Below are 24,891 nucleotides of genomic sequence, written 5' to 3' on the forward strand. Positions count from 1 at the left end.
GCAGTTTAGTTCCCATCATTTGTATGATTGGCGTGAATTTATTAATGAGAACATTTTGGATTATATTTTTAATACTTCTGAGAAAATAAGGGGGGGGGTGAGGACAAGGTGGTTAAATTGACTAATCTAAATTCAGGAAAAAGAAGTATCACCGACGGCATCCCATTGAGAGACAGTGGGTGTTTGGAAGTGTTGTTAGGGTGTTTGGTAGATTGTTTTTATTGACTAAAGCGAAATATCGAGTGCACTCTAAATTTGGTGATTTCATTATTGAGTAATGACATTATCCTAGTAACCTGACTTTCGTAGTAGGGTCATTATTCTAAAACCTCTTTTTTTTTTTTTTTTTAAATTCGAATCAGTGTGGAGTTGTAGGATATTTATTTCTCGGTCACTTTTTTTTCTATTTCTGATTGCTGTTTATTTTAAAAACGGCGTATTTTTTATTAGTGAAAACAGAAAATTATTTTCAGAAAATTTTATTTTCATTACGTTGAAAGATATTTTGAAATTTCAACTTTGCTTGGAGAATCGCGATCATCGCTGCTCTCATTGGTTAACGAAACCAGATACCTGTGTACATGGGGAATACCAAAGTAACATATTTTACAGCGTTTTTATACTTTTAATTTGTACTATTATGTTTAAAATCATAATTTTTTATATTTTAATTTGGAGTTTCCATTGTTTTCATTTGGTTTGTTGATAAAGTTTCTGACTAACGGTAAATATAATAGTTTGGCGATTTTAAAGAGTCGCGAAAGTCGCAACCGTGCATCTGATAAGTAACTTTTGTATTATTATTTTAATTTTTCATTTTTTAATGCATAGGGTTTTAGATATCTATGGTGTTCTACGTTCTTATGTTGTGAATTTGTGTTTATTTTTTGTTTTGTTTTTGTTTTTGGTTTATAATTTTGTGTTAGATGTGCTTACTTATTTTTAATTTAGTATTTTTGTTTGTTGTTTGGGGGCGGCTGGGTTACTGGCTGCCCTCGTTTGTGGAGATACGGGGCCCCTTCTTCTGAGCTATGGGGACACTCGTGTCCAGGTGGGCTGAAAGGAGCCTCCAATTCTTACAATTCTTAAATTAGTGTTTTCTATTGTAATTGACTTGATGTTATGTTTTCTGTTTGAAACTTTGCGTATTATTTCAAATTTGTAGTTTTTATTTTCGTACTTCATTTTTGTTTTTGAGAAATTGGATATTTGCCAGTTATTGATGCATGGCATGTCAATTTGCGCAAAGAGAGTATTATGTCCTTTAAGAATCTGAGATATAATGAAATCAAAGCCGTGTATGATGTTTATTTCCCCTAAAAAATTGTCTTCCTTTTTTAATTAGTCAAGTCATTTCTTAAATTTTTTATACAATAATGAATATTGTCTACGTAATAGTATATAATTGATTACGACGTTGTGTAGCAAGAAAACCATTTGTGAAAACATTAGAATTGAAGGGAGCTATGATGTAAATTTAAGTTCAAAATTTTATTTTTTATATCTATTAATGCCAAAACTTAAAAATCTCTAAAGGTACTAAAGCTGTCTGAAATTCAAGTGTGCGAGTCTGGGATGTCCAACCATTTCAATGAATGTTATACTTGAATTATTCTGTCATGTTAATTCAAAGTAAATAAATTATTATACTTATTTTCAGTAAAATCGAAAGCTTTATTGTTAAAAATGTTAATTTAAAATAATGAATTTAATTTTAATTTACAAAAATAAACAACTGATTGTTGTTATTTTCAGAGAAAATGATAAATTACACGTAGTATAAAATTCGAGACTGCATTACAACGTCATAAACTTAGTATCACCTATTTTTGGCATCACTATACTTCGCTTCGCAATTTTGTTTATGGAACGTAATCTGAACTTTTACCATTGTTTTGCTTACATTTCGCCCTTTAAGTCTAACATGCTGCGAAAATACTGTGTTCTCGCGAAACGTTTTTAGCGATAACCTTTCGTCAACACAGTGGGCTGGCACATTTGTTACGATTACGCTGACAATTATATGTACTCACAATATTTTTCATAATTTATTTATAAGGATATAACCTCGAACAAATTTAAAGCACGCCTTTTGTCGCATATCAAATGTGAAAACTGGTGATTAAAAGGTTTTAAAATCTAAAACTCACCTTAGATGCTTTCACGGCTATAATCGTTGGCATGGATCTACCTGGCAGAGTTTCGGGACGCTTCCTCCACATGTAGTTAACAAGAGTGAACTCAAGAAGTGCAGCGAAAACAAATGTGGTGCAGGCGCCCATCCAGACATCCATTGCTTTCACGTAAGATACAGGAGGTAAATTGCTCTGAATTCCAGCGCCTTTAGAGGAAATAGTTAGCAAGGTAGTCACTCCCAGAGTTATACGCGCAGGGATAGCATTCACATCCAACCAGAATGAAACCCACGAGATGACCACTATTAATATAGTAGGCAAGTAAGATTGAACGAGATGATAGCCGACAGATCGACGGAGATAGAACTCAGCCCGGAGACAACTATATTCTCCTAAAATATAAAGAACGATTTTCGAAGAAATTAATGAGATACGTCACTGTTGCATAGTTACTAAACTTTTCTGTCAACATCATCAAATAACAACATAAAATATCTGTGAACAATATAAAAATACACTTCCAATATATAAATTAATTTTATGTTTCGGATGACAGCTATGGATTAAATGATCTTACTATGATGAGAAAAGTCCATGAAAACATCCATTGACCTAATTTTTAAGTGTAAACTCTTAATGTTTACAAGCTTATTCAGAAGTCAAACAACAAAAATGAGCGTTTTTGATTTCTGTTGTTTGACTTCTGAATTAGTATTTATTCGGCGTGTCATTGTGTCTTAAGTTTACAAGCTTGTTTGAAGTGTTTGAGAACACTGGCATCTCATCATCCGCTAAACACTGGCATCTCATCTCTGGTTAAACGCCGTGTGACATAATGGAAGAGGAGATTTTCGTGGCTTTTCAAACGTGCAGACTAAATGTGAGTTGTGTATTTTAGAAACTCCTCCACAAAGGCATCCTTCAAAAGCGAATATATATCGCGTGTAAAATACTCTAATTTTTGCTGCTTTAAATTTATTTTCGGTTGATGTTCCGATAGACTTGAAAATAAGAAGCCTGAATCGGTGATTTACAGTAAATTATTGAGGCTTGCGCATAAAATGTAAAGCCTCATTTGCCGCCAATATTTTTAAACAGTTTACCCCAAGTACAGGCAATAGTGATAATTGAAAAACAATTCGTCGTGAACGGTGCATCCGTCAGGTAGTCGGTTAATGACCTATTCACTGACTGAATTATTTTCCTGATAATGTTATATATTAGGAAGATTTCAAACTCATATAAAAAAGCAAAGATTTTGCAATAAATGCTAAAATAGTTATCTTAATAATCAAATAAAAATTCAAAATATTCTTCCAGATTATTAAACTGAGACAAAAGTATTTAAATAAAGAACAACCTTATGAATTCGTACAAAAAATTTCTAAAATTCGTAACATAACAATTGGAAAAATGAGAATCACTGAGTTATAATCCTTTCGTCAGAGGGAAGATGTTAGCTAAAAAATTATAAAATTTCAAGAATTACCAGGTATTAATATAGTAAAATTTGATTTCAAAATATAATAAAGTACGACTTCAAAGTTGTGATAGATTACACGATCTCCCTACCAGTTCGAAAAAAATTTCATGAATTTTTGCTTCTATTCTCTCTCCTGAAAACGTTAAGAAGAAGCTGAAATATACTATATATTATCGTTATGGTGAAATAAAATTCTTAAAGCTGAAAACTTGCCCATGAGCAGTTTTTCTATAAAATGCATATTTATAAACTCTAAATGTTTTTTCTTTTAATTTTCAAGCTCATTTTTTGAACGAAGTATCTTAAAACGAATTAACAATTTCGCTAACATATTTATAAATTTTTAATTATATGATTTTCTTAAATTTGGGTCTAATGTACACAGAGCCTTAAAAATGCGCATTAATGTTTTATAAAAGGTTAAAAGTAGAGGAAGGAAAGACGTACAACTGAATAATAAAAGACACTTGGAAAATAAGATAGTCGGCAGTGATTTCCGAATTTTTTTTTCCTGTGGCTGCGCATTATCTGATACGTTGTATAGCAGGCTACTTTACGATCTCATTTATAAAAATAATAATAGTTCCTCCAGAAGTTTTGAAGTCCAGAAGTGTTGAAAAATATATCAGGTTCTTGCGTATCTCCAGAAATAATGTCACAGAAAAGCGGTCAAAAGAAATTCAGCAGACAGATTTATTCAGGAAATCTTAGATATTGGAGGTATAATCATTCCGACGAATATGTTTCGCTGTTAAAAGTTTGAACTGCGGCATCTTTTGTCTTGTTAATTCAGTACAAAGTCTTGTATATCTGGTATGGAAACAAAAGTGAGTGACCGTATCAAAGCTTATAACGATAGGAATTATTTCTTAATAAATTATTTTATTAGGATTTCAATTAATGTCGGAAATAAATTTAAGGCAGAATAAGGCATAAATAAACTTTTGCTTTATGTTCCGAAGGTCTTTACTACCTTATTGACTGAACGTTATTAACTGTCGTAGTAGTCACCTGAATGAAAGGACTTCACCAAATGATAGTTCTCCTGATTCGTCTTCTACAAATGCATTAAACTATTAGTCCTGCTAAAATGCTCTTTTGTTTTTGACTGTCGTCTACAGGTTGGACAATTTAAATTTAATTTTGCAGATATATTTATTCTTTTGAAGAATCCGGTCAGAAACGCCGACTAGATGAGACCATTTGCGAATAGACTGAATGTTCCTTTATTAGTGGATTTCTAGTCATATCAAACTTTAATTGAGTTTGCACTAAAGAAAATTTCACCGACATTGACTCCCCAGTAGACGAAATTTCCTTTTCGGGAAGTTCTCTTCTTCGGGCCTTTTTCTTTGAGTGGGTTGTTACTATATAAAGACTATCCTTGACATGGTAATAGTTAACTGCCACAAAAAAATTTCCGTTGCTTCACGATTGTCACAAACCTCACTTCATTTGCACATCAGTAAGAATACAGGCCAGAGTCGCTAACAACCTAAAATTTTACTTAATTTTTTAAGCAAATACAAGAGATGTCCAATGATTGGATAACTGAAGCCGCAATAAAAGTAGTTTGGCTAGGATTCTATTTTTGCAGTAAAACAAACTGAATGCATTTGATTTCCGTGTTCTTCTTTCTGCGTAAAGCAAGCGCTATCCAGTTTCCTTTATAAATTTCTACACAAAAAGGCCACACTCGTGTGTTGTACCGCAATAAATTAACACTCTAATCCTAAGTTGGAGAAATATAAGAAAGTTATTAATTAACAATTCGCCAGTTTAAAATATATAGAGACAGCTAACCAAACATTCACTAAATTTACTTACATACATCACTATATTCAAATAAGGAAAGAGAAAGACCGAAACAGAAGTAACTGTTTTGTCCTAAGTACAGTTTATTGCGACTAATCACTACGCTTTTCACTTCTAGAGAACTTAGTGTCCAAACTTTCGCCTTCCCGAATGTGTTACACTTTTGTATCATTATACAGTCATCATATGACAAATCCAATCCATTTGACATTGTTTCTATAAAATACACTGCTTGACATTGAAAATGCAACACCAAGAAGGAGTGGTCAGAAAGTGATGAAATTTGGAAAAAAGACAGAGACAGCAAGCAGCAATAAGTGATCTTTATTTCAAAATGATAGTCAGAATACAGAGCGAGAACGGCGTCGGCTCTATAGGATAAGTGATAAGTGACGGGGGACGTGGGCACTGACCCTTTACCATAGCGGTTAATCAGTACATCAGTAAGAATACGCCCACCATTATTTAGAGAACAGCATTAACATATGTAACTAGTATTACAAATAAAGCATGGTACGATGTACATAGAAGGAGTAATTACATCTAGAAGAGGCTCAATATTATAGTTGACAGCTGAGAGAAGAATCTGGACACCCGTGCGGCTTACTTAGACTATTCGGGTCTAGTCTAGGTTCCGCAATTATCCGGGGCAACACCTCATGGTCCTTATAAGGGCATACATTGATCCTGTATACATGCTTTCATAGTTCATAATATATGCTTAGAGTTACATAGTTCGTAGGAACACCGAGGACAGCGATGCACGAAGAAACACGTCTAGACAGTCAATAAGAGTGCGGATGGTGTCCTGAGGGATGGCTCTCTATTCCCTTTCAAACATTTGCCACAGTTCGTCTTCTGAACGAGGCAGGGGCAGAGTCTGCAAACGGCGTCCAATCACATTCCACACATGTTCGATTGGTGACAGGTCAGAAGAGTACGTTATCCTGCTGAAAAATTGCATTAGGCAGCCCCTAAAGGTAGGGGATTGCCACCGGCCGCAGTGCATTATCCAAGTATCGTTGAGCCGTCATATTGCCCTGAATACGAATTAGAGGGGACCTGGAATCGTAGGCAATAGCGCCCCAAACCATTATGCCACGTTGTCGCGCAGTGGGGCTTTCTACAGTTACTGTCGGATTAAATCTGTCTCCACGTCGACGCCACACACGTATGCGGCGACTGTCACTGGATAAACAGAAGCGTGACTCATCTGAGAACACGACGTTTCGCCATTCTGTCTTCCACATCGCTCCAGTCGGCACCATTCTAAACGTTGGCGTCTATGCGGTGGGGTCAATGGCAGTCTACTTAACGGACGCCGTGAGTGCAGGCCACGTTCAACCAATCGACGGGAAATGGATCTGATCGACACGGGAATATCCGGGATATCTTGCACATGCTGCAGAATCGCGGTACAAGTGACTTGCGGGACCGCCACAGCTTGTCGGCGGATGCGTCAATCCACACGTGCTGACGTCACTCTAGCTGCACCTGCACCCCTCCTTCTTCCCACATTTCCTTGTTCCAACCATGTTCGCCATAACCGATGCACCATGCTCGCAGCTATGTGGGTATCAGCTGCGATTTGACGTAAGGACCAACCCGTCCTTCTCAGTCCGATCACCATACCCCTCGTAAAATCGTCTGTCTATCTGCTGTAAGTGCCTTCGTTGACGGCGGCCTGGCATTCTATCCTTTACACGATACCAGAATGTTGTTAGTTTTCTAGTTAGTGTGTGGGGCTAATACCTGCCTACTTAGGGTAAATATTAGGTGGCTCCCTCACTTCTACATTGCATAACATAACATATTACATGTATCCTCCGAGACAAAAACCAACTTTCTTTGATAAATCGTCTGGTAGAACTAACGACACGAATATTGCCCATTCTGCACGTTCCTTCCCTTATATCTTACTTCACATGCTTCAGAGAGCTGCGCATTTCACATCATTCGCTAACTCAGTGACGGGCGTCTACTCTAAAATTTGCATAAATTTCTGACCACTCCTTCTTGGTGTTGTGTTTTCAATGTCGAGCAGTGTACATCACAATTATTTTTTACGAATTCAGTAACAAAATAGTTTAATATAAAGGGGAGTGTCCTAAAACGCCTTATTATTCTGAAAGATGTATATCCTATTCTCAAAACATAGAATTTTAGATTCTAACCTCTATCTAAAGTCATGACGCGAAACCATTGCATGTTTCACTTTAGATTAAGAAGCTCTTAATTGCATAATATTATTGAAAGCAACAACCTTGTGTTTAGCGTAGGTTTTAGTCAAGACTGTATCCATTTCGAGGGCAAACAGATACATATCTTTCTTCATCAAGAGCAAAGAAATTTGCGTTGAAGGGAAAGGTTTCATTCATATCCTAAAGGAGTAAAGCGAAAGAGAAGGTAACTCCATTTGTCGGCAGAAAAAGTTAAAAAATATGAAAAATTAAATTAATGAAATTTTAAAAGAGTTATGAACGATTGGATTGGAATTAAAGTAATTAACTAAGCAGCATAAATCTTTGTGAAAAGTTTCAAGGAAATCCAATTCGCCAAAGGAAAATGTCTTTTGGATAATTTTTGCATACCCATAATCAAAACTGTGATTAAATATCCAACTATAATTAGTTATCGAAAACTTGAATTTCGCCTTTTCGAACATATGATTCGTGTTCCTTGATGTGAAACTATAACGCTATGTTATTTCGAACGATATATCTCAAACCACACTGATAGGATATGCCATAAATTCCCTAAGAATTAAAATCGGAAATACTTTGGTTTGGTTTATTTGATTATGGTAAAGCAACTTGAGAACTATATGCTTAAAGAAAGGGATGCCTTGGTGCACGGCTTTCTAAGGGAAACTGGCTCGTATACACGGTATATATGTTATTTACGTTATATATGTTATATTCATAATTCATTAGCAAGTAAAAGCTTTGAGGAACAAACTTCGAGAGCCTGACATATAATAGAAGGAAGCTTGAAAAGTTTTTGTGACTTGAGATATTTTGGACAAAATAAAAACGCATTAAAGTTTCGTATTATGGAACACAAATCTTATGTCCAAAAAGGCAAAATTAACAAGTCTTTGAAAGTTAAATATAGGTAGAAATTAAATCAAAATTATTACTTTGGGTCTGCAAAAGTTATCCGAAAAGCTTTCTTCTTCTTGTTGAATTGGATTTTCTTGAGTCCTTGCCCATTAACAAGGATTAATTTTGTTTAATTAATGACTTTCATTCCGATCTAGACCTCCTTAATCCTGTTAAAATTCCATTGACTTAATTTTTCAATCTTAGTTACTATTCCTTCAGACTAATCGCAATACCCTCTTGTTGCATTTACTCCTTTTAAGCATATATATAACCGTGGATTTCTTATTGTTGCAGATTTTTTTGTTTCTGGTTAAAAAGGACCTGTGCCTGTATGCCCGCGAAGTCGCTAGAGTCTTGACTAAAACCTACGCCAAACAGAAGGTTGTTGCTTTCTATAATTTTATATTATACTTTGGGGTGTTTCTCTTCTGTCTTGACGTCTTAATGAATTTGGATGGGATTGCTTGATTATGATAGAGCTCGTGAAGGCTCATTTCCTCTACTCCGCTCCAAATATGAGCTATTTAGGGAATGGAGTTCATTGATCTCTTACTGTTCGCTTTCATTCACAAGAAACCTCACATAAGGATTCGAACCCTAGTTATTCGGTGCAACTCCAATCTACATGAAAATAACCACAGCGATGACTTATGATCAAAATACATAATATTGTTTTTTATTAAACCTGATATGGGCAGTTAATTTCAAGAAGCATTTAATGAGTGTATTAAACATGATACAGCATACACTGGTGTAATAAATTAAGAAAATTTTCACATTTCATCTACGATCTCCAGAACTACTGGGCAAATTTAAATAAAATTTGGTGTGAACATAGGTTGATATAATACAAACAAAATAAACATTTAACAGACTAGACATACATGTTCGTGTGTAACACTCATGGGAGTCTGAACGTCTGAAAGAGTAGTTGCAGAAGACACAAAAGAAATGGGTTAATAGGTGGTAAGGTCCACTCTTGCAGCCATACAAGCCTCGCAGCGTGATGTCATACTGGAAATAAGGCAGTTTATCGGTGCCTGTGGCAACTCGTCTCACTCACTCAGCAACGCTGTTTTCAGTTCCTGGATGGTTCTAGGAGGGAGTGTTGCGAGTTGCAGTTGCCCTACCCAGAGCGTCCCATACATGCTCTATAGGGTTGAGGTCTGGAGACCTGGCTGGCCAATCCCTCCGGCGAATATCCTCACTCTCGAGAAACTCGTCGACAAGAAGAGCTCTATGTGGCCTCGCGTTATCGTCTTGTAAGATGGAGTCCACTGCACCCCGGAAAAGAGGACATAGGGCTCGAAGACTTCATCCCTGTAACTCACGCCAGTCACAGTGCCTCTGTCAAAGACGTGGAGAGGTGTGCGGCCATTCAACATGATGCCTGCCCAGACCATTACACCGCCACCGCCATAATTGTTGATTTCGTGGACTTTGGAGTGTAGGTAGCGGGTCCCTGGCTCTCTCCATATGAACGTACGGCGAGAATTGGTGTTTAGGCTGAAACGGGACTCGTCGGAGCTTCATGAATGAGCTTATCGAATGAACAGAACGGTCGCCCATTGCTCCGTACTCCAAACATTATGTTGCCTGCACCTTGCTAATCGGACTCTCCTGTCCGTAGACGTGAACGCGACGCAAACAGCCGGTCTTCTGGCAAACAACTCTTTCTCATTCAGTGTTTTGGAAACAGTCACTCTTGTTACACGGGTTCCTGTGGTTGAATACAGGTCCCGAGAAAGCTGAGAAGCTGTACCCTCTCTGTTATGCCTCGGTAAAATGGACAAATAGCGATCTTCTCTGGCCGTCGTGGTTCTTGGACGACCTTGCGCAGGCTTTCTCTCAATGGATCCGGTATCCTGGAACTGTTTTCATAGGTTACATACGACGCTGGGCATTAAATTAAACTCTCTGCATATCTAGACTTGCAATTGGCCTGCCTCCAGCCTCCCCACAATTCGCCACCTCATTCAATCATCTAAACGTTGGTGGTTACTCATTTTTACTGTTCCGATGTGAATTTAACCGATAACTGCAAGATAACACCAAGAAATTCGCCGAGGTGTGCTAGAGGACGTGATTCATTTTACCATCCACGCGCTTATAAAGCCTGTTTTTCTGCTGGCTTCGCCTATAAACACGTGTATTTGCCATACAAAATTTGCATTTTTGCCTAGAAACAGTGATTTTTCCTTCAGTTCAGTTCTTTTCATGCAATTCGATAAAATATGCAAATTCTCTTAATTATTTCAACAGCGTATATCCATGACATTGAAAATATTCCAATGACAGGAAAAGTTTTAGATTATTGGATCATAAAAATAGAAAAAGAATTGTTTAAAAAATATTTCGAAAGAAGAAAATATTGTTGGAGAATAAATCTATTGATGGCATAATACTCAAAAATTAAATTGTAAATAATGTAACATTTTTTTAATATTTTGATAATTTAAGTCAATTTCTTAGCTTTTTATATCCCCATTTCTTGTACTGAAGAGGAGAAAATTACCAGCAAAAAGCTTTTCCTCGTTTTTCCTTTTTTTTGGGGGGGGGCGAGTTACATAAGACTTACTGAAAGTTTCCCAATTTACTGCACCAAGAAATGACAAAAGGAGACATCTAATCTTTACATATCTTAAAATTTCTATGTGATACTAATAGAGCAATACCTTGCTTCTTTATATGACATGACATTCGGAATCGTCTTTTTCTGCATTCTATCACTCGAACTTCTCCTTTTATGCATATTTTTTCTTTAGTTTTCGAAAATCGATCTGAGTAAAGTACGCTGAAACGCGACATAATCTCTTCAGCATCTACTGAGATAGAAGTGATGTAGATAGACAAAGCTTTCTTTTTCAATAATATTTAAATTTGAAGAAGGGTAAAAAGTGAAAATGCTATTGAAAATCTGCTTACCGATATGGAACTTTTCTTTGCAGATAGATGTATTAACTCTCTCGATTTCGAACTGGGGCAGCTTTAAGTTGTCGTATAGCATGACAGGATGATTATCTGTCCATTTCAAATGAAGTTCATCGGTCGTCTTGGAAACTAGAAGTTGATATACTTTGTGATTACAGTTTTGACTGATATATGCAAAGACTAAAAACTGCATTACAATTTACATTACTTAATAAATTTTCAGATTTCTGATAAAAATTTTTAATTATTTCTGCATGAAAAGTTATTAATTTCTCAATAATTACAAAAAACTATGATTCAGCCTTAATTTTTTTCCAGATGTTGAAAATGAGGTTCTACGTTTGCATATACATTCAAACTAGCGACAAAAAGTATTATTCGTTATTCAAAAATTAATTTAAGACAAGTTTTGTGAACTTTTTTTGTGTATATTTACAATTTCTGAATTTATACAAAAGTCTGAAACTGAAGAGTTTCTTTTGTGTCAAGAACAGCAAAGAAAAATAAGGAAATAAGGGATAGAAAATAATTCAAACGCATTGCTTTAAAAATATAAACTGTTAAAAGTTTGCTTATTAAAAAATTACATAGTAATGACTGAGTCCTAATTCTGCTCTTTAAATCTTTAGAGAGAGTTTTGTGTGAAGATTAATTACTGTATTTCTATGCTTCTTTATTAAGCGATTTATTTTTCTTTTGTTCTCTTATTCTCATCCGCATAAAAATAGGAATATGAGTATAGTCCTGTGGAAAGCATTTATAATTGCATTGTTAAAGTCCAGTTTTAATAAAAGGTAACTTTAAATAAACTGACCCTTTTTTATAAAACAGATTACAATTTTCATTACCAGTTTCTTAATTTCATGAAAATGCTAGGGTTTTTAACTCAAACGTTCTTATCATTTATTAAAAAATTTGCATTCATTCCAATTGCATTACTTAGCTGTAGCTGATTCCAATTGCATTACTCGGCAGTAGCTGATTAAGTCATTCTGCAACACTAAAGGACGTTCTGTTATATTATAGTTCCCTATCGGATGTTTTTCTTAATGAAATGCGTTCGCATTCAGAAGTATTAACGGACTAAATATTAACTCGAAATATCAATGGCTCGAATATGTAAATCTACACGAAATGTAAGAATAATATGAAGAACAGTGTGTATTGCCTGGTCTGTTTCTGCTCCCATTAGTAGTTAATTTGGTAATCTGGTTAAATTTTCCAGAAACTGAACCAGGTGGTCAATGGATGTAATTGCCCTCGCGACGGGCTATTCCATAAAAACATTACATGTTTTCTTATTGTGATTTCATATTACCGCTTGTAGGCATTTTTATAGTTTAATAATTTTTGTAGCTATTGAAATTTGAAATTAACTTATATGTACAGAAAACTTTTGCAGTTTTTATCAGATATTTTAAAGAAAATATAATAGATCTTTAAATTGAAAATAATGAACTTTGTTTTAAGATTATTAATGATTACAATGTAATGCGTAAAACCGCTGAGGCATAATTTTGCAATTTCTTACAGATATGTAATCTACGCTACAATTTACCGGATATTATATACATAAGAACTACTGTTATTTGAGATGGTTTACTTTTTCCTTCAGCTAACGCACTGTCGCCGTTCAGTTCGAATACGTATAGTACTGTTTTTACTTCTGTGGCAACAGAATCTAAGATCTTCATAGCATACCTTCGTGGTGTAATGGTCAGCACGCTCGGCGCGTATTCGAGAGGTCCGAGTCCCAGCGAGGTCATTGCACATTTTTCATGTCCCCTGCATCGAAATAACCTAATTTCTCTACAATAGGAGTGCTTTCACTTGTGCGTTATATTTTAACTTCCAAATTTAAGGAGTTCTAATTTCTAGTATTTTTCGAGATACATGAGTTATTCCAGTTTTAAATAGAAAACTTATTTTCTATGAAACAGCTTTCACACTCTCTTTAAAATATTAATCCCTGTTTAAATTTTTTGGATATTTCACAGATTTTACGGCTTAAAAATCTTAATTTTATCAATATAAACAGTAGTTTAACTTTGCTAAGTATCTTCTTTATGCCTATTACATTTTTTATTGTAACTGCTATATTATTTATGTCTTCCAATTATATACAAATAAATAGGTATTCAAATTATGTCTTTGCAAATGATTTCTTCATGAAAACGCCCAAATTCTTAATGTCTTTCATCTGTCTTATACTTGATTTTGTTCTGCTAGTTTATCTTAAGTTTTTGAAATATAGTACGTATTATTTATTGCTCATATAAACACTTTAGGTATACTTACGACACATTGATCTTTACTTTATTATTTTTGTGTGTTAGGCTTAACATTTTGCCTTATAGCTTCTTTTATTGCATTATTTAACGAAGGCAAATAGCAATAATATTTAGCATAGTGCCGTACTGCCATTCTTAATTTTATTCTGGTTTATATATGCATGTTATATAAATGCTTTAGAAGCTTTTCTGCTATTCTAATAAAGTTCAGCCTGTTGAGTAAAACATTTCTTCGATCTACTTTTTATTATAATTGTTTTTAGCCAAATGGTATTTCGAATTTCAAAAAATCTTATTTTAAATTATAACTTTTTAACTTGTATTAAAGCTATTTTACTTAATAATTTCGCAGTTAATTTTGCTTATTAATAAAAAAATTGGAAGTTTCGAGCCAATTTCCAATACTCACTTCGCTTCTCAGGAACACACGAAATATTTCGGCAAATGGATGGGCAACATCACACTTGTACATATGCAACATTTGAATTAAGATATACGATATTACAAATTTTTATCCTCGCATTTCCTTTACCTTTCTTCCTTTTCTTCCAATAAATTTCGGTGACTTAAAGTGCAAGGATAATCCAAAAGTCATTAAACTTCATAAAATTTTACTTTATAGATATTACAATGTATATTAGGAAAAATACAGATATACTCGAAATTACAGGGTTTTATAAAGAAATTTTATGATGCAAATATTTTAAACACAAATATGCTCACGAGACGGCATTGTACATTGGAAAATCTGAACACATGACTCTATTTTTTTAAAAAATTTTACTGTTATGCGTCAGCTTTTCTAGACCCGTTACAAAGCAACCTAAATGAAAAGAAAGTTAGGATTTTACGAGATACATTCAGACTGCAACATCACACCATTTTTCTTCTATCTTAATTTCAAGTTTGGCTAAGGTAATCTAAAACGCCATCGCAAAATCGATCACAAAATTAGTATGGTCGCACAGTATAGCCACACAAATTTCCAAACGTGAAGTGACTTTTCATTAAAGGATTATACAAAGTGGCATATATAGAGAGACATATCAACATCAGGGGCAATGTGAAATGACGGTATGCAACTTCAATTAATGATAATATGCAGTATCAACGATTCCTATACAAGAGCTGTTGTGTTGGTTTCTTCCATAAATCTTAGCTAGTCTGTAGGCAATGTTCAACAATTATGAGTGCTCTATTCAGCATTTATTATGAGTAATTTTGCATTATTTTATGGATAAAGCGCCGTCTGATGAACATAACCGCAATTTAAATGTTTACACAGCAAAATTAAGTACTGAAAAATTGTCTGAGCAGTTTCAAACATTTGTGTGTTAATTGAAATAAACATAGAAAACTGATGAACACAAAAAACAATTACTCTCTTATTGAGTTTTGGATTATTATTTTCTTAAAAAAGAAGGTAAACAACTTACAAGATTCCAGTTCAATAGTGCAAACTTGCGAATCCATGGGATAGCGGTACAAATCCATCATACAGGAGAAACGCAGTTTTAATCTGAAACCAAAATGGTAGGAGATTGTATAAAATGTTAAATATTTCGTAATAGCATATTACTAACCTAAAATGAAGTTAGGGTTTAGAATTAAATGTTCATGTAGCAGAGCCTAGTAGTAGTCACTGCACTGTCCATAGAAACGAAACATGATATTAATGTACTGTATAGAAGCCATTTTTTAAAAATGATTTAAAATTAAGAGTTAATCGTACGCAAATAAAGAAGGTAAAATGTACGAATAGTATTTATTAAAGATAAAAGGGTACTGATTTCGAATATTAATAATCTTACAGAAGTTCAATTAAAAGGCACTTTGTTAAGAAGTCCTGTTAAAAATTCTTCACTGCATTTATTTATAATTTTTATTTACTCTAAAGAAGGTAAGTCCAAGAACTACATCTTTTCAGGCATTGATTTATGATGCTTTCTATCACAGTATCAGAAGCGTTAATTATATATTATCCGAAATCAATATAATTCTTAATTTTTAAATTTGTTAGAGTTATTTAGGAAGACAAATATACCCGCCTCTCTTATAATAAAAACTGATGCACTATTACTAACTATCGCAGCATTTAAATTTTAAATTTTCATGCCTATTTCTTAAAACAAGTTTTGCGATGCAAAGAATTAACGTTATTACTGCGGGCAACCATAACCTAGTACGCATGCCGTAAAGATTCTTTTTCTAACAATTAAAATTTAAAAAAAAATCCTTTCCTTTCAAAATGCGTATATTATTAAGCTTTTCAGGTATTATATTATACAAAAGAATTAAAATTATGCCATTACCATATAGCTCTCCATGTACTGTAGGGAAAAAATATTATTATTACCTATGGGTGAAACAAAAATTGCATCTATCATTTACAACTTGATCTGTATCTTCTTGAAAACTCTATTAGAATAATTATGATGAAATTTAATGTTATAATAATTTTCATAATAAAACTAACGATTATGCTTGTACCTTATAGCATTCTTTTAATTAAAGAATCAAATAAAGTTTATATCTTTACAATATTTGTAACCCATCTATTTATATGTCAAAGCTTTATGATATTAAACAAGATGAGCACAAAAACAGTCCTTAATTTCAAAATGTTAAGTTGTAGGGATTTATTTCATTTACTTACAAGTTATTTTATGTTTAAACAACCTTTCCTATCGCTCTTGCATTCAACTCACATTTTCTTGCGAGAATGCAAATTGACTAATACGCGTATATTCAGATGAGGTAGGAAGAAGTTAGTTTTTAAGGGAAAATTTCGAAAGGTGGATTTAGAGCGTGTTCTGCCTGAAGGCCATGTTGTTATTTATTATCTTTGATTATCTAATTAGCCATTAGGCTTGTTTACGCCGAATTTCGAGTCAGAGCCAGCTTGCGCGTTATTTAATATGTCTAGCTGTTAGGGTAAATTTAATTTCTTTACTTTTAAATTATTCATTATCATTTGAGTTAAGCAAAATGTGTTGGCTTTGTAAGCACCTAGGAACCTTGAGTTAATAAAGGGTTTTTTACGCCTTTTATTAACTCAAGGTTTGTAGTATTTTAAAGACTTAGTTATTATTCACTGTTTGTGACAACCAAGCGTACAAGATGTTATAACGTAATGGATAGTTACTGTAATAGTTTGATGAAGTTTTGTTCAAAGTTCAGTTAACTCAAAATATGTTTATATCTTTCTTTCATGAATCGCTAGGTCTGACTCGTAGGCACGTAACAATACTGCTACCAAATTAATTTGAACCGTAATTTTTAAATCATTAATTATTGTTTTATACTGAGATTAAATTTGTTACATCTGCATAAAATAAAGAATTCACTTTAGAAATTTCACTAAAAATTTTCTTTTCACAATATATGTGCAAGAGAAAAATAAACGATACCATACTTGTCCTGCGCAAAATGTTATGAGTAAGAAACACAAATTCGCTTTGAGTTTTCAAGAATGATCTATTATCCACTAGCGAATGAAAATGTTCAACTGCCATTTAAATTTCGCGTAACGTATCCATGAATGCAGTGAAATTCATCGTCCACTGTAAAAGCACGAATTGTTTGACCAATATCGGACAACACAATTTGATATAAAGTGCAAAATGTTGTTCCTTTCGAACAAGCTAAGTGTTATTTGTCTCATGTGCTTTCTAGAACTTTGGAAAAGCGGTTTGCTTCAGAAACGGAGAGAGAATTTCTATTGGAAATATTTTAACTAGTTCAGCAGCATTGGACTTAGTTTAAATAATTTGAGCTCACTGAGCATTCGTTCGGTATTTAATTTTCCTTCAGATATTTAATTCTACATTTATATGACATGAAAACTTTAGTAGTTAAACTCTTTTATCAAATTTTCAAATTCCAATAAGTGCAGTGAATAAGTAAAGCATCTTGTAAATCTCATTTTTCTGAGCGAATATTAATTTCAGAAAATCACATAAGTAGCCATTAGAGTTTCTGAAATATTTAAACTGTAAACCACATTCATTTGCCTGAATACATTAGAAACTAAAAAATACTTTTTAATATACTAAGCAATTCAAATTAGAATTTCACTTAACACAGTTGGTTTTAAGAATGTATACTCTTTTGTAACATTTATAAACTATTCATTTGCATGAAAATACGCATGCACTATATACATATATATTTTATGAAATTAACACACCATTTACATGAAAAAAATATAAAAAAATTATAAGGATATGGTTAATTAAAAATAACAGGTGAATAATTGTTACTCATTTGGATGATTTATTCCAACCATTTCTTTATATCAAAGAATTCGTTAATACTGTCTGTTTGAATTTTTTTTCCTTCGTGTATTTCGTTATAACATCTGACTGATTTTCGAAATTGATAGCCTAAGCATAGCCGTAAGAGTAAGTCTTCGTAAAACCGAGGTAAATTTTGCGGTAATTAACCGTAAACGGTTAATTACCGCAAAATTTAAAGTAGTTAAAATATTTATGGTGCTTACGACTAGCTCGTAATACATAAAAGTACTGGGAATTATACGAAATACTTACTTGTTGATATCAACATATAGATAATGAACAGATTTTTAAAACCAAAAATTATAATCGTAATTTTAAGCTGAAATTAGGAGAGACAGGAAAGAAGCTTTAACTTAAAAATAACTGTTATAAACTTAGTATAAACCTTACATCTTTCCCCACCAGAATTTAATTATTCGAAGAATAAGGTCTCCAATTGACCTTGTTTAAGAGTTTAAATTCTACAAAACTTCTTAACACTTCAGCGTTAAACTTCTAATACTCTGCTTCCTTAAATCACTCTCATTATCATTCGAAGTGTCTCAGGATGTCGTAGAGCAAGATTTGAAAACTATTGTTTTAAAATCTCTATTCAATAGGAAATCAATAACAATTTCCAGTTGTTTTACAAATTTCAATAATTTAGCGAATAGATTGCTTCACAACTTAGCAATTAGTTTAAAACTACTTATTTAAAAGCCATTAATTTTAATTTTCCACCAATTTTTACATGTTGTTAAATATTTCTATTAATTATAATGTAGTGTTTCTCCCTTTTATCTAATAAATAAGCGTGGAGGAACCTAGTGAACAGCTAAGCGAATAATCGCTTAAGTTCGGTAACAGAACCGTAAAACACCAGAAGGTTTAATTACCTTTTATTGCTCAAAATAAGGATTAACAGATGGTCCCTTTCTCAGGACGTACAACAAAGCCTCCACTTGGGCTTAAACTCAAAATTATAAGAAATAAGAACTTAATTAATGACTAACTAAAGACATTTAGCCGAAACCAACACATTTCTAAGTAGTTGGCCCCTAAATATCGAATTAGCTAGCGAAGCTATCAACGGCCCGTAATACGGCCAAGCGTAATAACAGGTTAGAGAGATGTGGACAAAAGGCAAACGCGCGCTAGTCAGAAACTCTGCTTCTCTCTCCCGAAGTTAGTAACGACAATGTAAGCATATATTATGAACTATGTAACTATAAGCATATGTTATGAGCTATGTAAGCATGTATACAGGACTAATGTATGCCCTTATAGGCCCCATGAGGTGTTGCCCGGGATAGTTGCGGAACCTGGACTAGACCCGAATAGTCTTAGTAAGTCGCACGGGTGTCCAGATTCTGCTCTCAACTCAACTCAACTCAACTCCCGAAGTTAGTGGAACATCGGCTTAAATACTACCCCTTCTCAGCTGCATTAAACGCTATTCTAAAAACGCATTCTGGTAAGGAAATTGTAAGATGAAATTAAAAGAGAAAGGAAAGGAGCTTTAACTTAAAAGTAACTATTATAAACTTAGGCTAAACCTTACAATATATTATTGCGTGTGTACGGTTTCATAATAGAGTGAACGCAGAAATCCGATAAAAAGTTAACAAAATTTATTCTTATCACAAGAAATATAACAAAAATGCTGGATTTTTCTTCAAAGATATTCGTACAGTATCACAATATCACGCAGTAGTTATATTTTAAAATACTAAGATGTTAAATAGAACACAATCCAAAGCTCAGAGGAAGCTAACCTGTTCAACAAAATTTACCGCATCTAAAATTATTAACATGTTCCTCCCCAGCTTTTAGAGCTTTTTAATCAGTCACGAGAAGCTTCTGGTAATTTCCGTGTTTTGGAAATTTCTGGAAAGCAAACGGGTAGAATTACGAGATATCTATTTATTAAATGTTAAGTGCGCGTGCTTCTGTATTTTTACTTTTCTGGCGTAGGTTTCTGTTAAAATAAGTCTCGTGCATGGGGATATAAAACACTTTTAATCATAATTCTGCTAAAAATAGCAAACTAAATCCAAAATACGTAACAATATTTATATTATTTTACTTAAAATTCCGTCTCATTATCTGCGATAGTCTTCACCCTCTTAGAAATGATAGCACAATCGTCATACTTGAAGAAGAAATGCTTTAAAACACTGAATTTTTTGAAGATTTTTGTGAACATAGCCTGGTCCAGATCTTTGCGCTATGCTCCGTGTTTACAAAGCACTAATCCGCTCTTACCTGGACTATATTTTACCAAGCATCAAACATAGAATAGAGTATTGGAAAGCTTAACTCGTCTTAGAATTGTTAACTCTCGAGTTGCACAAAATTAACTTTTAAAAGCCTGGAGTGAAAATTTTTGTTCAAACTGCAATACCGTTTTGTCAGTGCATCACTTTTTAATAAAAGTGTTCATATTTTAATCGGTCTGGATTGTAATATTTTAACAGCTTCCACTTAACTCTTGTCTGTTTAAACATGGAGGAGGTAAATTCCATGTAATTTCAATTTTTAAAAGAGGTTTTGTTATCAAATATTTCAAAGGTTTGTTATTTAATTGTTAAAGTTTTTATTATTTAATAGTAAAAGATTTTATTATTTAATAGTAAAAGATTTTATTATTTAATAGTAAAAGATTTTATTATTTAATAGTAAAAGATTTTATTTAATTTGTTATTTATTTTAATGTACTTCATGTTTTGTTATTTTATATTTAAAAAATATTACCTGTAGTTTATGTACCTGCTCCTCTATGCATGAATCGCTACATCATTTTATTTTATTTAATAAGTCTGCTTTGATTTAATGGTTGATAAATGTAATTTTCTTTTGTATTTGGCGCTCATAAACTTTTAAGTTATACGCACCAGAAAATTTATTAGTACCAGTACTATTACTACAACCCGGAAGCGATATCCTATACTAATGCCCCTGCCTGAACGAGAAGCTATTGAAATAAAGCATTCCAACGAAAAATTCTTCTCTTTCATTCTGTTCAGGTTATATTTTTCTTTGCCAAAAAAAAAAGAGGCATCGTAACAATTTTCAAAATTTTATTTTATCCCAAAGGCTGCAATATCCTGATGGAATACTATTCCTCGGAGATAAAATTATTCTTGGTTTTTAGTGTTATGAGCATAATTTAGGTTTCGAATTTGAATTTCAAATATCTGTACTATTCAACAGCTTTCGCATAACGCCTTCTTAAGTAGTTACAAAAATGAATTTCCTGTCACAAAAGATTCACTCTGGTCTGTTCCTTTCAGATAATACTCTTTGTTGCAAATATATTCAAGTACTGAATAACATTAAAGTTGCACTGAAAATATTTTCTGAACTTAAAATTCAGCATATGGAACAAAAAGCTTATTAATTCATCGGGAAGGAATTGAGATGACTAATTATAAATGAAAATAGTTATTCTGTTGTGACGGTACGAGTAACCAACAGAAATTTACCTGTTAGTATGTAGGGTTTTATGATTACTAACCTATTATCTTATTATTTTGATATTAACTATCACTTCTTTCGACGTATGAATTGCTATATTAACTGTCACATCTTTCCCCCCCGCAAGTATGAAAATTAGTTAACGTATGTAAGGACAGAGCTCAAGATGGAGTTTGTGGCAGAGACCGCTGACCTTCTCTACACTATTTACACCCAGCGTTTAGATCTGCTACATTGGATGTAGCCGTTTGAAGCTATGATTGTTCCCAGGCTTGGAGGACCTGAATGAAAGCTTACTGTAAGACTTACTGTAAGAGGGGGGGAATTGCATATTTTAATTACTTAAGTTTTACGGTGGCGTTTAAATTCATCTAAATTTTGCAAGAAGTGGTGAATTGTCTTATTAGAGGGACAAATTTGGAGCAATAAGTCACATGACTGTCTACAGGAGAACACACGCTTTATATAAACATTCGTATCGCACACTAACAGTTTAGTATTTGATCTAAAAATAACACAATATTTCCCCATATTAAAATTTTAAACAGCAAAAATTAAACAATATCTATCAGTTTTTGAGAAGTTTTAAATAAACTCTCATCAAATTTTAAAATGAAGAAATTTCCAATTTTAGCATATTTTTCTTATTTTATTGAACATCAGAAAGAAATCCATAGGCAGAACATTTAATCTGGATTTTATTGCTTATGTCATAGGTGTATTTAATGTAGTGTATAATGTACCTACATACATATGCATACAACATATATATGTATATATATAAGAAAAAATTGAATTTAATTAAATAAATTAATTTAAATAAATTAATTAAATTTAAATACAAATTTAATTAAATGTTACGTTTACGTGTTTGTTAAAATTTAAATTTAATTAGTTTAAATTTATATATATATGTACACACACACATATTTATAGAGAAAGTTTCAAAACAAACGGGCAAGCGTTTTTTGGGGGTAACAGAATGCACCGAAACATTTTTCATCATAGAATTAAAGGGGTTAGGCGTTAGAGATCGCTTTCTGGTTCCCAATATGTACCATTGTGAGCTATGTAAAGAAGGAATGGTATAGCAATAAAAACATACTTTTATTTAATACAGTTTGGCAGAAAACACACCATCAACAAATGCTTGAAATTATCAAATTAAATCGAAACTGCTGACATTAAATAAATGAGCAAATTAAATCAAATAAGAAAATAATGAAATTTCCAGTTGTAGAAAACACTCAAATAGCCGAACATCAATTATAATACACTTTTCCATCGTCAACGCAAAAATACCTCATGTTCTGGAAATTCTCAACCATTTCTTTGAGATCATAAGCAGCGAATGGTGACTCAATAGGAATCAAAAGAATCTTGCATTTTATGCATTTAAATCGTCCCCGTAAAATTAAATCTAGAAGGTTCAGGATATGATGAGTACGGGCCAAGCGATAGGTTCACGCCGGCTAATCCCCTGGTTTGGAAATGTGATGTTCAAGTAATCAGTGTACCTTAGTTTACCTTAGCGTAATTTGTACCTTAGCCAGCAAAATAGACAGTTCCTGATGCGAGAACACAGCCTAAAAGCTATAAAAACGGTATTTACTACTTTGAGGTTGGCATATGATGAACACAGCAAAAAAAAAAAAAAAATCAGCTTGAGAAAATAGAGTAAGAGCTGGCTTTGCTAGTCGAAAAATGTTTAAATATATGCCAAAAATGAGTGATAAACTCAACATTGGCACAGAGAACCTCGCTGGTGTCGCAAGGTCCACTATGGGCTACGTTTAGTTTACGAACCAGCAATCAGTACATATGTCGGAGGAGAGTGACCACCAGCCACTATATTTTGTAATGTCCATATATAAGCCAAAACGCGTGAAGCAATTTAATATTTTATTAAATGTATGCAGGAATTCCCAATCATTGCACTTTCGTTCTCTGAAATATTTGACAGATTAAAATGTCGATAGTATATGCGTATTTGTAGGGCGTAACTCCAGCCGATTGATACCAGTGTTAAACTAGAAATGTACATACTTTTCTTCATAATTTGTTTACAATAATGCAAATTGCACTATACATGTTAAGTCAGTGTCAGCATAAATGTTCTATGTAGTATTTAGCGTCTAGGTAGTCTAAGGTAGAATAAGCATCTGCTAATCATATACTAACAGCATTGTTCATGCAAAGCATTGTACCTTACATTAAGAGTGTTTATGGCTCTGTTGCATATTATATTGTATGTAGAACTGTAAATTACATGAAAACCAAAATGCTCACATACAACATAAGAAAGCATACATGAAAACCAGTATATTACAGCAATAATGGTAATAAGAGAATGTATGCATTGTTTATAATCAGTTTATAATCTGTAACATTAATGATGCGTATATTGTGGTATTCATGTATAAGTTTTACTAGAGGAATGTTAATTTAATTTAATTCTTTCCTATCTGCTTCTTTCCGCAAAAGTTCATTCATTACAGAATTTATGTAGATTTTTAGTGACAAGGAGTTTTATTATAAAATGTAGAATTTTACGAATAGGACTGTGACAGTTTTGGTTTGGTTCCACTGATAGGAGATGATCGAATTGATCCACTGATCAAATTCTTCTAATAGGAGAACAAATTGCTCTTTCTGGGATTCCTTCAGACTAGAGTTAGATTCTACTTGGCAAATGTGTGTTAGAAATTAAGTCGTGGTCTACATTCTGTTGAAACCTTTGCATATGTTAGATTTAAATTGTTAAATTTATATCCATCGGAACGAAGCCTTGTGTTGAAACGAGGTCGAAGTTGGCTGATATTTAATATTGTGTACTTAATCACAAGTGTTGAGGTAGAATAAACTTCACAAGTTCACGCCGGCGCCGTTATTTATGCTTTACGCCGTGAAATGGTACCCAAATTCATATTTCCCGTTCATTTTGGCTGCGTGGTACTATCGCTTATTCAGACGCTTTATGTACAACTGTTCACCCAATAACAAAGTGGGTGTGCGTACTTTGCAAGTTGAGTAACTGATGCCTTTTTTTTCATCCTGACTATGCATTTCTTCTAGTAAGTGTGTAATAGAAAGATGATTAGCATTTTTTGTTTTTTAATTTTTGCCCAACTAAATAATAGATAACATGGATATGGCAATAAGTAGTTAGTTTGATGAATCTATAAAGGGAAGCAGGAGAAATACGTCAAGATAAAGAATACTCCCAATTTTTATAGACGAGGATTCTGTTGATGCAAGCAATGACTTTGAACCGTTAGATAATAAAGTGAACGGATATGCCACAGAGGAAGAAGATTTCGAGTCATACTCAGAGGAATAGGATCATAACGAAGATTGGCATAAAATAAAAGAAAGAAG

The 24,891-nt window shown here is 33.3% G+C and overlaps 1 protein-coding gene across 1 annotated transcript in view; it reads right to left on the minus strand.

Moving 5' to 3' along the window:
• LOC118193826 (glycine receptor subunit alpha-2-like) overlaps window positions 1-24,891 on the minus strand; it is a 224,040-nt gene that overhangs the window by 10,826 nt on the left and 188,323 nt on the right. Inside the window, exons 5-7 of the mRNA XM_035364974.2 lie at window positions 15,196-15,278; window positions 11,463-11,597; window positions 2,151-2,527 (exon numbers count right to left, since the gene is read on the minus strand). Of these exons, the coding sequence (XP_035220865.1) occupies window positions 2,151-2,527; window positions 11,463-11,597; window positions 15,196-15,278 (595 nt within the window). The remainder of the gene's footprint in view (window positions 1-2,150; window positions 2,528-11,462; window positions 11,598-15,195; window positions 15,279-24,891) is intronic.

Source organism: Stegodyphus dumicola, chromosome X2 (assembly GCF_044657685.1).
Source record: "Stegodyphus dumicola isolate Sdum_Otavi_A_Nest chromosome X2, ASM4465768v1".
Lineage (NCBI taxonomy): Eukaryota > Metazoa > Arthropoda > Arachnida > Araneae > Eresidae > Stegodyphus > Stegodyphus dumicola.